The sequence below is a fragment of the Stylophora pistillata genome, chromosome 1 (assembly GCF_964205215.1).
Source record: "Stylophora pistillata chromosome 1, jaStyPist1.2, whole genome shotgun sequence".
NCBI classification, from domain to species: domain Eukaryota; kingdom Metazoa; phylum Cnidaria; class Anthozoa; order Scleractinia; family Pocilloporidae; genus Stylophora; species Stylophora pistillata.
This window is the reverse complement of record NC_142519.1, coordinates 27,367,533-27,382,055: the sequence shown is the minus strand read 5'-3', so window position 1 is coordinate 27,382,055 and position 14,523 is coordinate 27,367,533. Positions and strand designations below refer to the sequence as shown.

The 14,523-nt window shown below is 37.3% G+C and overlaps 1 protein-coding gene and 1 pseudogene across 1 annotated transcript; both read right to left on the bottom strand.

Annotated features, from left to right (window-relative positions):
* Window positions 1-3,261: 3,261 nt before the first annotated feature.
* LOC148741921 (adrenocorticotropic hormone receptor-like) lies at window positions 3,262-5,076 on the bottom strand. Its single transcript, XM_088747020.1, has one exon. It carries the CDS (start codon window positions 4,588-4,590, stop codon window positions 3,589-3,591), a length of 1,002 nt encoding a protein of 333 aa, XP_088603146.1. The 5' UTR covers window positions 4,591-5,076; the 3' UTR covers window positions 3,262-3,588.
* A 2,783-nt stretch (window positions 5,077-7,859) lies between these two features.
* Window positions 7,860-11,820, bottom strand: LOC148741920 (adrenocorticotropic hormone receptor-like; annotated as a pseudogene).
* Between the last annotated feature and the right edge of the window lie 2,703 nt (window positions 11,821-14,523).

Here is a 14,523-nt window from a genome sequence, read left to right as displayed (position 1 = left end):
CTTATCGAACCGTGTTCCTGATTATGATCATCATTACTAGATTAAAACTAAAGCGTATTACTGCTAAGTAGTGTTTGCTCTGCTGTTCTTAAGACGATTTAAATTACAAAATAGAGTTCAAAATTCATGCAAAATGGGGGTTTCACAAAAGTAAGCTTTCCGTTGTTTTCAGACATCTTAGCGAACTGCCTGATCGTTGGAAAAAACGAAGATAAAAACCAGCTTTCGTGTACTTTAAGATCTCCGAACTTTTCATGTTCTTCATTTTAAGAAATGATCCTCGTTCGCTGTGCCCTACCCAGCCATGATTATTTCAAACGCCATTAAACACAGGCAGCCGGTTACTAGCGGTCAAATAAAAATATAAATGTTATTGTAACTATATCGTCTTAAACAGGCTGACTCAGTCAAATGCTGGTTCATTATACGGGAATTACGAGGACATGAAAATTGAAGTTAAGGATTTTTCCGTCTTAATACATGGAAAGAAAGTGCGATAAAACGAGCACCGTGATTTTTAAAGCCTTAATAAAATAAGCCCTAAACTACTATGAATGAATAAGACAGAATTTCTCCTTAAAATATGAGTAGAACATCAAGCAGACGAGTGATGAGTATACAATTTTTGAATCACAAATTTTAAATTACAAGGTTTGAAAGGGAAATTTGCAGATGCCCAAAGATGTGTTACGTTTATCACTATGGATGCTAATGCCTATCGTAATTTCTACAGGTTTGAACCCGTGATATCTTCACCTCACGGATCTTCACATGTCAAATTAAAGGGTGCCTCTGGCCAACTCTTGGCTAACGTATTTAAGAGATATATACTTCTAAAGTTGCTACCAACAAACCTAGAACCATTGCAAGAATAAAAATCATAGTACTTGAGTATGTGATGGGTCATTCTTTTGCTGGGTATGTGCGGCTGCTTTCTCTGTCAGCATCACATTTTAAATCTGAGTATGATCGAACTACGCCGTTTGGTTCTAGATAGGGGCTGGATGAATTCAGAAAAAAATATCCTGCAAAAAGAAGCTCGAAACGAAATGTTGTGCAGAATAAGAAGACTTCCCACACAAAAATAGGGAAACAAAATTTGATCGAAGCTGGCTTGAAAAAATACATATTGCTCACCAGGGTTCAAAATAGTTTTTCAGCTTTGAGCGAAAATTTGTAGGCTTTTGTGAAGGCTTATTCTTTTTTTACCGGCTTTCAATAATAAATGAGCAGTCAGCACGTCTTCAACACTCAACATGATTAAATTGTTAAAATAATTTTAGCATCAAAATCTTTATTTTTATCAACATGTTTCGTTGCGGCAATTCCCTTTCTAACAAAGCATAGTGAAAGGAACAAGTATGTCCAAACTGTCGCGCTTCTTCCTACACAGTCATGAGAAATCCGTACTGCCAAGTTCCGACTTTAATTTGAACACTCGAGAAGGCTTTACAAAAGACATTAAACAGGATTTGGCAGAAAATAAATGTTGATTAAAGGTAGTATGTCTGTGCAGAATTATAAACACGGTAATGTGACGGTGTGTACGCAAACTTGCATGTTTCACGATTGAATAAATACGTAGAAAGCTGAACACTTTAAACAATAATCTATCTTTAGCACCCTTCAAATTTCGTTTCCTAAAAGCTTGTAAAACATTTCTTGGCTGCTTTATTGTCTGATAGGTAATCTGCACCATAATATGTCAGCGACTTTTACTTCAGTTGGACTATCAATAAGCATGATATTTTCTATCAAATTCTAGTTCTTTTGTGAAAAATCCCCGGCAAGTGTGCTAAAAGATCCGGCTGCTGCCGCCAACCGGCTGTTATATTGAACCCTGGATTACACCTTTACGGTACTCCTCGTTATGTTTACGCCTGGACGTTTCAAAGACCCCTCAAATTCAGTCTTCAAGTTGATCGTAGCACCAATCTGAAACATTAGAAGTACATTTCAAAAAAATAAATGTCGGAACAGCCGTATAAGCTAATGATCTGATAAACTTTGCTGATAATGTGATTACTTCCCAAATGCTAAATTCAGCTTATGGTATAAGTAGCTCATTTTTCCGGATTGTCTTTATTTAGTGACGTAGTAGTGATATGGATATACTTAGATCTCTGCAGACAGTGTCCGAGCTCGATTTTTCGTTGGGAGACATTTTTATGTATTAATTTATTTAATTAAATACATTTTCCCCCTTTTTTTGTAATGCTGTAGATTAACATTTTTTTTTAAGTCAAAGGCACATGTTTCCGTGGGAATTTCTATGTCAACAGCTTGTTCTGTCAATCACAAACTCTTCGTGATTTTCGCTGTTCCTCCTTATGTTTAGCGCATAAACCAATTTCGTCTTTAAGTTGATCATAGCATTAATCTGAAACATTCTAACATCGCAGCGATCGATGCGATCACAATAGCGCCAGGACTTCGGACTTCTTCGGAAGGATAGATCACGAGTTCAGAGCCGTCTAATTATGACTAATTACGAAGAGTACACGCTAATTTGCATATCCCGAGGTGCCCACAATAACTCGTTTCGACGCTATTGCGTACCCGCGAGTCAAAGGACATCTTTGAGGTATTAAACCATCTCAGTAATTCAGAGAACGGAAAAAGAGGTAAATTTACTAAAACACTCAAGTCCATTAAAGCGCTTTTTTTTTCGCCGCGGGTAAGTGAAAGGAGTGAAAATGTTTACCTAAGCCTAAAAGTTTTAACGATATCTCGCTGTATGGTTCCGTGTATAAACAAATTTCCAAGATCTTACCGTCTAGCATGATTAAACCCTTCCGAGGTTGTTGATAGAATCTGACAAAAGCTTTGTTTAGATTTAAATTTTCACATTTGAAAGCAAATATAGTGAGCACCTGTCACTTGTACTTGGTGCTTAGATGTATGATAGATGTATTTGCTGTGTGAGAGATCCACCAGACTTCGTCATTTGCACGCGAAAGACAACTAATTAAAACTTTTTGATCATCTCGTCTCACATTGATCACTGAGTTATCTATCAGCTAAATAAAATTTCCTTCATGCAATGTTGGGTAACGTCACTAAAAAAGAAAAGTTAGAAGAGTTTTTTATCTCATTAGGATCTGAGTATTTCTAAGATTTAGACTGTATTTCTGAGATTTAAAACATGTAGTTATCAAACTTGCGAAAATGGAAGACTACCAGGAATCAGTGTTCAATATTCACAGTTTTGTTAAATTCTGAAAAACAAAGCTTCATTTCCGCTGTCTACATTCAATCCCATTCATATTTACATAACTTTTATTTAGCGTCATCCTTAAAAAGTAAATGTCTTTTTCTTTTCATTGTTAAGCTCTGAAATTCGTCTTTAAGACATTTTACACTCCAGCTTTAAAAACCAGGTCTTAAGCTCTTCACACAAGCCTAAGAATTTTTAAAATGATAACCCTTCGAGAAAAAAAAATACAAAATCCTGAATAAAAAGATCGAGAAGGATTCAAAGGAGTCTCGATGTCCAGTCTTACATGCTCCATAAGCAGCAAAATGACATGTTTCCGCACGAAGTAGAGCATTAAAGTCTCGTGCCCAAGTTTTGGCGATTTCAGTCGCTCATTCTTCGGGAGCGTTCTGTTCAATTACACTTCCAGACGCCAGAGCACTTCTACGTGTAGTTTGGTTCTGTCGCCTACATCGGCTGAAAGTTGCACGCCAAACAGCTTTCAGCGCCTCTCGGTACTGCGGTATTCTCCACGCATATACAAACGGATTTACGGCGCAGCTGACACACAACATCGATATTGACAGAGCTCTTGTTACTTTAAAGGCTGCTCTACTACACACATCGCTTTCTTCCTCGCGACACTGCTCTACCAAGTTAGTAACAATTAGGTAAGGCATAAGTGATATAAAGAGCACGATTATGATCACGATAATTGTCAAAACAATCCTTTTCTCCAATCGGATGTTCTGAGCAAAAGAGCGCCTTCTCCCACCACTGTCCTGATGCAAGATCGTAACGTTTCTTGAATATCGACGAAATTCAATGTAAGTCGCTGTGTAGACAACGCAAAGTATAGCCAGTGGAGCTGTTGTTTGAAGATGAAGATCCACCGAGTGAAGTATTTCTTCTGATATACTTGTCGAGTGCGATGCTTCAAATAGTCCGCAAAGAAGCCATATTAAAATGTTACATATAACGACTCTTCTGACTGTCATAAGAGCTCTATACCTCCCAATAAGCTTAACGGCCAGGAATCTATCCACTGATAACGCGACGACCGTAAAAATTGATATTTTCGTGCTAATATGAGAAGAAATCTTAGAAATCTTGAATAAGTTAGATATCTTACCTCCACATGGAAGGCACAGCATGTATGTTGCGTACAAAGGTTGCACGAAAGCTCCCCCAAGAAAATCACTTAACGAAAGGCTTGCAACGAAAAAAGTCGTGGGGCGCGCTCGGAAATAATTAAACGGATCTTTGAAAAGAGTCCAAAGAAGAACACTGTTTGTTGCGAATGAAACTAAACCTAACAATGCACTACACACTCCTGCCAAAAGCGCCACTGGTGCTGTTGCATCAAAATGTTCTTGTTCATCAGTCACGGTCATTATTGTCAACGATGGCGACTGCTCAAGCTTTTATGTAGAATTCTTGATTTGATGAGCAATATGCCTGAGTGTGGTCACATGAAAGGCAAATCGTTTTAAAGCTACGCTAGTATTTTGTAACCTGCGACACCTTTCCTGAAAGATAAACTTGAATATCTGATTTGATCATGCAACACCAAAAAACAGTATTACCGATGAAATCTCTCCTATGTCCGGTGAAACAGGATAAATCCTTCTTGACTGTCCTTATTGTAACCATGTACATTAGTTACTTGGTAAGTATACGAATGGACGAGGGTACAGTTACAACAATGGTTGGCCCTGACGTTGTCTTGATGAATATGACATCACTTGCATTAATATTTGGACAAAATTGAGAAATTTGCGTGAATTATTCAAGAAAAAGTCATTCAAAGTTGAATCATTTCCCTTATCGAGTCTCTCAGGAGCTAAGTCGATGAATACTGAATAATTTGCAAGTAGAAAGTATAAAAACAGCCAACATGGCAAGAGGAAATGAACACTAGAATATTTATCCACAGGTATAGCTTAAAACAATAATGTTAATTATAATCTTTGATTGAAAGGATCGCAAAACCCACGTAAACGAACGCACTACAGTTGTATTTTTCACTGCTCTCCTCAAACACGATCTAAAAAAGATTTAGATACGCTTCTATAATATGCTTCTTTCTAAGGTGGTGCATTGTACAAGCTAAACCAAAAAGACCAATTTAACTGACATGCCCTTGTAAATATTTATGAAATCTTTGGTCATCTGTGCCAATGTTTTTTAACAAAACATTTTAATGGACGGTATGGTTAACCATCGAAAAAAGACATAAAAAAATGCCGAACCTTGTATGTTCCGCTCCAGACATCATTCTTAATTCATTGCACAGAAAGTGAGTCAATCGCAATGCTCTCATCTTAAAATGAAATAGAAAAAAGTAAATAATAAGTTTGATTGAGTGTTTTTTATTTGGTGCGATTCCTTTGATAATATCAACTTTCTAGGGTGTAAACTACGGAAATCCCCTTTAAGTCGTCTTCATTCGCATTTCATTCTTGTATTTTGTTTGCTAAATACAAGATCATCTCTGGATTAGTTTCCTTATATTGGGTCATCACAAAATGACTCGAAAGTGATCTCCAATAACAAACCATGCCGCAAAATGTAAAGCTCACAACAGGCGCCTATTAGCATATAAAATATCCGACATAATACTTTTAGTCTTTCTATTGATCGAGCTAAAAATTGCTGAAAAATTGGAATCATCAATCAAAAATATGAAAACTATTCAATCGATTATGGAAGGAGAAAAGTAAATATAGCTTTCAAAATAACTTTTGACAGGCTTCCGTTTGCCGATTAAGTCTTTTTCCCTTGCCTATCAGTTGAATGTTTCATGTAAATTGAAACCTTTGTATCAAATTCCTATTTCTATGCATATCACTTTTCGCCTCTGACAGTTCGTAATTAGAGACATTATGTACTTTGAAAGTTATTTTTCCTGCACTCTATGCTGTTCAAAACTCCCTCCTTAGTAGGGATTACTCTAGCAGTTAGTGACTCGTACCGGCTTCGATTTTGAGCCAGCTTCATGAACATACACATGATATGTAAACCATAACAATTTTGAATACTGAAGAGAACTTGAAATGCAATACTATTATTTTCATTTTTGGCAGGAAGTGATTGTACCTTTCATTATTTTATTAAAGCTGGATCTCCGCTAGCGACATAACAATCATGATGATAATTAGATGGGCTGTGTATGTTGCTTATTAAATGTGGTGGGGACACCGAGACATACAGGGGCGGATCCAAAAATTTTTAATTGGGAAGGTCCAAACTCTGGTTCAGAAAGGACTGTTGGACTCTTTCGAGGCAAATTACTTCTCCCCCACACCCCGGTTGCGGTTGCACGTTATAATTCCTGGTCGCTTACCGTTTGCTTGGATTCATTAAAAAGATCAGCTAGTTAAAAAGTGATATACGATCCTATCGATGTAAGAATTTCAATTTCAAAGTTGTAAGCATCAGGTCTGTTAGGGGGGGGTCCGGACCCCCCGGACCCTCCCCCTGGATCCGCTACTGACATATATCACAAAATGATCATACTCTTAGGAAAATATCCGAACATTTTTTTTATGACTATGATCACACGGTTAATGTTGCTTATTGAAGCGTGTTCCTGATTATGATCATCATGGCGGGAGTGAAGCTAAAGCGCAGTACTGCTAACTAATGTTTGCTTTGATGTTCTTAAGACGACTTAAATTACAAAATAGAGTTCAAAATTCATGCAAAATGGGGGTTTCGGAAAAATACGCTTTCCGTTGTTTTGAGACTTCTTAGCGAACCGCCTGGTCGTTGGAAAAAACGAAGATAGTAACCAGCTTTCGTGTACTTTAAGATCTCCGAACTTTTCATGTTCTTAAGTATTAAGAAATGATCCTCGTTCGCTGTACCCTACCCAGCCATGATTATTTCTAACGCCATTAAACGCAGGAAGCCAGTTTCTAGCGGTCAAATAAAAATATAAATGTTATTGTAACTATATCGTCTTAAACAGGCTGACTCAGTCAAATGCTGGTATCATTTTATACGGGAATTGCACGGACATGAAAATTCAAGTTAAGGATTTTTCCGTCTTAATACATGGAAAGAAAGTGCGATGAAACGAGCACCGTGACTTTTGAAGCCGCAAACACTCAAGCTTGTATCGTTTCTAGTTGGTGCCACAGTGTCTCTTATCGGTACAGCCTCTTTCTTTAAGACTCTCGCCATCTTAAAACCCTCTATCTCTACCGTTCTATGGTAGCAACCGTCTTCAAAATGTGCTGGGCATAGCGAAGTGTCCTTGCTTGCAGGACGAAAGTCACGTCGGTGCCTTTGAACAAACTTTGTCCACTTTTCACAAACATTTATATCAATTGGAAACTTGGTGCATTGTAACACCAGGAGTGTAAGAACTATTTTTACAACTTGGTTTATTTGGAGCTCCAGCAAGACAATATCTTCCTCCTTTTAGCTTCGTACTCTTACTCTATGTTGTGTTTTCCGCCATGATACTTTACATTCCAGAAAGCTGTGGTACACAATATGGCCTGTGTTAGCCGCGCGATTTGAATACCACTTTTTACTAAGAAAATTGTCAAATTCAGAGAGCTATAAAATCTTCAATTTTTATTCTTTGTGGATGAAACTTTTTCTTATTGCTTTTTAAGACTTTTAGTTTTTATTTAAGTTAAAACACCGTTAGTGTCATAGGCACTTTAATAAAATAAGCCCTAAACTACTAGGAATGAACAAGACAGAATTTCTCCTTACAATATCAATACAATATCAAGCAGACGAGTGATGAGTAGACAATTTTTGAATTAAACTTAGAATCACAAATTTTAAATTACAAGGTTTGAAAGGGAAATTTGCAGGTGCCCCAAATATGTGTTACATTTATCACTAGGGATGCTAATGCCTCTCCTAGTTTCTAAAGTTTCAAACCCGTGATATCTTCACCTAACGGATCTTCACATGTCAAAACAAAGAGCGCTTCTGGCCAACTCTTGGCTAACGTATTAAAGAGATATATACTTAGGCGTCAAAAAGCGATAGAAAGTAGAACCATTGCAAGTATAAAAATCATAGTACTTGAGTGTCTGATGGGTCATTTTTTTGCTGGGTATGTGCAGCTGGCTTCTCTGTCAGAATCACATTTTAAATCTGAGTATGAGCAAACTACGCCGTTTGGTTATAGAGGGGGGTGGATGAATTCAGAAAAAAATATCCTGCAAAAATAAGCTCGAAACGAAATCTTGTGCGGAGTAAGTAGCCTTTCCATCCAAAAATAGGGAAACAAAATTTCATCAAAGAAGCTGGCTTGAAAAAAAAACATATTGCTCACCAGGGTTCAAAATAGTTTTTCAGCTTTGAGCGAAAATTTGTAGGCTTTTTTGAAGGCTTATTCTTTTTAACCGACTGTCGATAATTAATGAAAAGTAAAAAGTCAGTACGTCTTCAACACTCAACATGATTGAATTGTTCAAATAGTTTCAGCATCAAAATCTTTATTTTCATCAACATGTTTCGTTGTGGCAATTCCCTTTCTAACAAAAGCGTAGTGAACGGAACAACTTTGTCCAAACTGTCGCACTTCTTTATACACTGTCATGGGAAATCCGTACTGCCAAGTTCCGACTTTAATTTGAACACTCGAGAAGGCTTTACAAACGACATTAAACAGGATTTTTCAGAAAATAAATGTTGATTAAAGGTAGTATGTATGTGCAGAAACATAAACACGGTAATGTGGCGGTGTGTGCGCAAACTTTCACGTTTCACAATTGAACAAATGCGGAGAAAGCTGAACACTTTAAACAAAAATACTATCTTTAGTACGCTTCAAATTTCGTTTCCTAAAAGCTTTTAAAACATTTCTTGGCTGCTCTATTGTCTGATATGTAATGTTCACCATAACATGACAGCGCCTTTTACTTCAGTTGGACTATGAATAAGCGGAACAATTTCTATAAAAATTCTAGTTCTTTGGTGAAAAATCCCCGGCAAGTGTGCTAAAAGATCCGGCTGCTGCCGCCAACCGGCTGTTATTTTGAACCCTGGCCCAGACCTTTACGGTGCTCCTCGTTATCTTTGCGCCTGGACGTTTCAAAGACCCCTCAAATTCAGTCTTCAAGTTGATCATAGCACCAATCTGAAACCTTCGAATTGCATTTAGATTTAGTAAATGTCGAAACAGCCGTATAAGCTAATGATCTGATAAACTTTGCTGACAATGTGATTACTTCCCAAATGCCAAGTTCAGGTTATGGTATAAGAAGCTTATTTTTCCGAATTGTCTTTCAGTTAGTGCCGTAGTAGTGATATGGATATACTTAGATCTCTGCAGACAGTGCCCGAGTTCAATTTATTTTGGTGGGAGACACTTTTATAGTTTGATTTATTTTATCGAATACATCTGCCCGCCCTTTTTCTTTTCTAATGCTGTAGATTAACAAACTCCAAGGTCTTACCGTCTAGCGTAATTAAACCCTTCCGTAGTTGTTGATAGAATCTGAAAACAGCTTAGTTAAGCTTTCATTTTTCACGTTTGAAGGCAATTATAGTGAAAACCTGTCACTTGTACATGGTGCTTTTACAATGGATGCATTTGCTGTGTAGGAGATTAACCAGACTTGGTCATTTTCTCACGAAAGACAAGTAATTAAAACTTTTTGATCATCTTGTCTCACGCTGATCACTGAGTATCTATCAGGAAATACAATTTCCTCCATGCACTGTTGAGTAGGGTCGCTAAAAAAAAAGGTTGAAGAGGTTTTGATCGCAGTAGGATCTTAAGTATTTTTAAGATTTAGATCGTATCGTATTTCTGAGATTCAAATGGTGTAATTATCAGTCTTTCGAAAATGGAAGAGCACCTCCACCTGGAAAGAATATTCATTATTTACAGATTTGTTAATTTCTGAAAGACAAAGCTTTATTTCCGCTGTCTACATTCAATCGCATTCAAATTTACATAGATTTTGTATGGCGTCATCCCAAAAAGTAATGTAAAATGCGGATTAGTGAAAGGTGTTTCTCTTTTCATCGTTAAGCTTTGAAATTCGTCTTTAAGGCACTTTACTCTCCAGCTTTAAAAACCAGGTCTTGACCTCTTGAAACAAACCTTAGAATTTTTAAAATGATAACCTTTTAAGAAAAAAAAATCCTGAATAGAAAGATAAATTGAAGGAGGATTGAATGGAGTCTCGATGTCTAGTCTTACATGCTCCATAAGCAGCAAAATGACCTGTTTGCACACGAATTATAGCATTAAAGTCTCGTGCCCAAGTCTTGGCGATTTCAGTCGCTCATTCTTTGGTTGAATCTGATCCCCTGCGGGAGTGTTCTGTTCAGTTACACTTCCAGACGCCAGAGCACTTCTACAGGCAGTTCAGTTCCGTCGCCTACATCGGCTGAAAGTTGCATTCCAAACAGCTTTTAGCGCCTGTCTATACTGCGGTATTCTCCACGCGTATAGAAACGGGTTTACAGCGCAGCTGACGCACAACATCGATATTGACAAAGCTCTTGTTACTTCAAAAACTAGCTCGCTACACACATTGCTTTTTTCCTCGACACACTCCTCTTCCAGATTAGTAACAATTAGGTAAGGCATAAGTGATATGAAGAGCACGACTATGACCAGGATAATAGTCAAAACGATCCTTTTCTCCGATCGGATGTTCCGAACAAAAAAGCGCCTTCTCCCACCACTGTCCTGATTGAAGATCGTAGCGTTTCTTGAATATCGGCGAAATTCAATGTAAGTCGCTGTGTAGACAAGACAAAGTATAGCCAGTGGAGCTGTCGTTTGAAGATGAAGATCCACCAAGTGGAGTATTTCTTTTGATATACTTATCGAGTGCGATGCTTCAAATAGTCCGCAAAAAAGCCATATTAAAATATTACACATAACGACTCTTCTGACTGTTATAAGCGATCTATACCTCAAAGCAAGCTTAATGGCCAGAAATCTATCCACTGATAACGCCACGACCGTAAAAATTGATATTTTTGTGCAAGTATCAGATAAAATCCTAGAAATCTTGAATAGGTTCGGTATCTTAACTCCACATGGAAGGCAAAGCATGTATGTTGCGTACAAAGGTTGCACGAAAGCTCCCCCAAGAAAATCACTTAACGAAAGGCTTGCAACGAAAAATGTCGTGGGGCGCGCTCGGAAATAATTATACGGATCTTTGAAAAGAGTCCAAAGAAGAACACTGTTTGTTGCGAATGAAACTAAACCTAACAATGCGCTACACACTCCTGCCAAAAGCGCCACTGGTGCTGTTGCATCAAAATGTCCTTGTTCATCAGTCTCGTTCATTATTAACGCCGATGGCGACTGCTCAAGCTTTTATGTAAAAACTCTTGATTTGATGATCAATATGGCTGAGGTTAACTAAAGCACAGTGTGGTCACTTGAAAGACAAATCGTTTTGAAGCTACGCTAGGATTTCGTAAACTACGACACGTTTCCTGAAAGATAAACTTGAATATCTGATTTGATCATACAACACCAAAAAACAGGATTACCGATGAAATCTCTCCTACGTCCGGTGAAACAGGATAAATCCTTCTTGACTGTCCTTACTGTAACCCATGTACATTAGTTACTTGGTAAGTATACGAATGCCGTGATGGACGAGGGTCCAATTACAACAGGTCATGACGTTCTCTAGATGAATATGACATCATCTGCATTAAATGTTTGGACAAAATTCTGTTCCCAGGATAAGAATAGACTTTCATTGAGAAACTTGTGTGAATTACTCAAGAAAAATCTCATTTAAAGTTGAATCATTTCCCTTAAGGGCTGTAATCACTAAAGCTTCCTTGACCTATCGAGTCTCTCAGTAGCTAAGTCGATGAATACTGAATGATTTGCAAGTAGAAAATATAAAAACAGCCAAGATGGCGGTAAAAGGAAACGAACACTAGAATATGTAGCCCCAGGCATAGCTACAAAAAAATGTTTATTATAATCTTTGATTGAAAGGATCGCCAAACCCACGTAAACGAGCGTACTATAGTTGTATTTTTAACTGCTCTCCTCAAACACAATCTAAAAACGATTTCGATAGGCGTCTACAATATGCTAAGCTGGTGCATTCTAGAAGCTGAACCAAAAAGGCCAATTTACCTGACATACCCTTTTGAATATTTATGAAATTATTGATCATCTGTGCCAAAACAAAGCATTTTAAAGGACTGAGAGGCTAACCACCGAAAAAAGACACAACATAAAAAAAATGCCGATTCTTGTATGTTCCCCTCCAGACATCATTCTTAATTCATTACGCATAAAGTGAATCATGCAATCGAAATGCTCTCATTTTAAAATGGAATAGAGAAAAGTTAATACTAGGTTGGATTGAGTGCTAATTTATTTGGTGCGATTCCTTTGATAGGATCTTTCTAAACTGCGGAAATCCCCTTGAAGTCGTTTTCATTCGCATTTCATTCATGTCTTTTGTTTACTAAATGTAAGACCATCTGTGGATTAGTTTCTTTATTTTCGGTCATCACAAAATCACTCGAAATTGATCTCCAACAACAGACTACCGCTTATTAGGATATAAAAAACCCGACATATCACTTTTAGTCTTTCCATTGATCGAGCTAAAAATTGCTGAAAAACTGCAATCATCGATCAAAAATATGAATATTACTCAATCGATTATGGAAGGAGAAAAAAAGATATAGCTTTCAAAATAACTTTTGACGGGCTTCTGTTTGCCAATTAAGTCTTTTTCCCTTGCTTGTCAGTTGAATGTTTCATGTAGATTAAAACCTTTGTATCAAATTCCTATTTCTATGCCAATAACTTTTTGCTTCTTAAAGTTCGTAATTAGAGGTATTATGTAGTTTGAAGGTTCTTTTTCCTGCCCTCTATGCTGTTCAAAACTCCTACTCTAACAGTTAGTGACTCGTATCGGCTTCCATTTTGAGCCAGCTTCATGAACATACACATGATATGTAAACCAGAACAATTTTGAATACTGAAGACAACTTGAAATGCAATACTATTATTTTCATTTTTGGCATGAAGTGATTAACTGACATTTCAATCCTGGTTATTGCACCTTTCGTTATTCTATTAAAGGTGGATCTCCGGTAGCGACATAACAATCATGATTGTAACTGTATGGGGTGTGTACGTTGCTTGTTAAATGTGGTGGGAACGCCGAGACACATGTTACAAAACGATCATACTGTTAGGAAAATAGCCTAACATTCTTTTTATGACTATGATCACATGTTTAATATTGCTTATTGAACCGTGTTCCTGATTATGATCATCATTACGCGAGTGAAACTAAAGCGTAGTAATGCTAAGCAGTGTTTGCTTTGCTGCTCTTAAGACGATTTAAATTACGAAATAGAGTTCAAAATTCATGCAAAATGGGGGTTTCAGAACAATAAGCTTTCCGTTGTTTTCAGAGTTCTCAGCGAACTGCCTTGTCAACGGAAAAAACCAAGATAGTAACCAGCTTTCGTGTACTTTAAGATCTCGGAACTTTTCATGTTCTTCATTTTAAGAAATGAACCTCGTTCGCCGTGCCCTACCCAGCCATAATTATTTCAAACGCCAGTAGACACAGGAAGCCAGTTTCTAGTGGTCAAATAAAAATATAAATGTTATTGTAACTATATCGTCTTAAACAGGCTGACTCAGTCAAATGCTGGTACATTATACGGGAAATGCGAGGACATGAAAATTCAAGTTAAGGATTCAGCGTTTCCATCTTAATACATGGAGAGAAAGTCCGATAAAACGAGCACCGTGATTTTTAAAGCCTTAATAAAATAAGCCCTAACTACTATGAATGAACAAGACAGAATTTCTCCTTACAATATGAGTACAACATCAAGCAGACGAGTGATGAGTATACAATTTTTGAATCACAAATTTTAAATTACAAGTTTTGAAAGGGAAATTTGCAGGTGTTCCAAATATGTGTTACGTTTATCAGTATGGATGCTAATGCCTATCATAATTTCTACAGTTTTAAGCCCGTGATATCTTCACCTCACGGATCTTCACATGTCAAATCAAAGGGCGCCTGTGGCCAACTCTTGGCTAACGTATGAAAGAGATATATACTTGTACAGTTGCTACCAACAAACTTAGGTGTCAAAAAGCAATAGAAAGTAGAACCATTGCAAGTATAAACATCATAGTACTTGAGTAACTGATGGGTCATTCTTTCGCTGGGTATGTGCAGCTGGCTTCTCTGTCAGCATCACATTTTAAATCTGAGTATGATCGAACTACGCCGTTTGATTCTAGAGGGGGGCTGGATGAATTGAGAAAAAAATATCCTGCAAAAATAAGCTCCAAACGAAATTTTGTGCGGAAT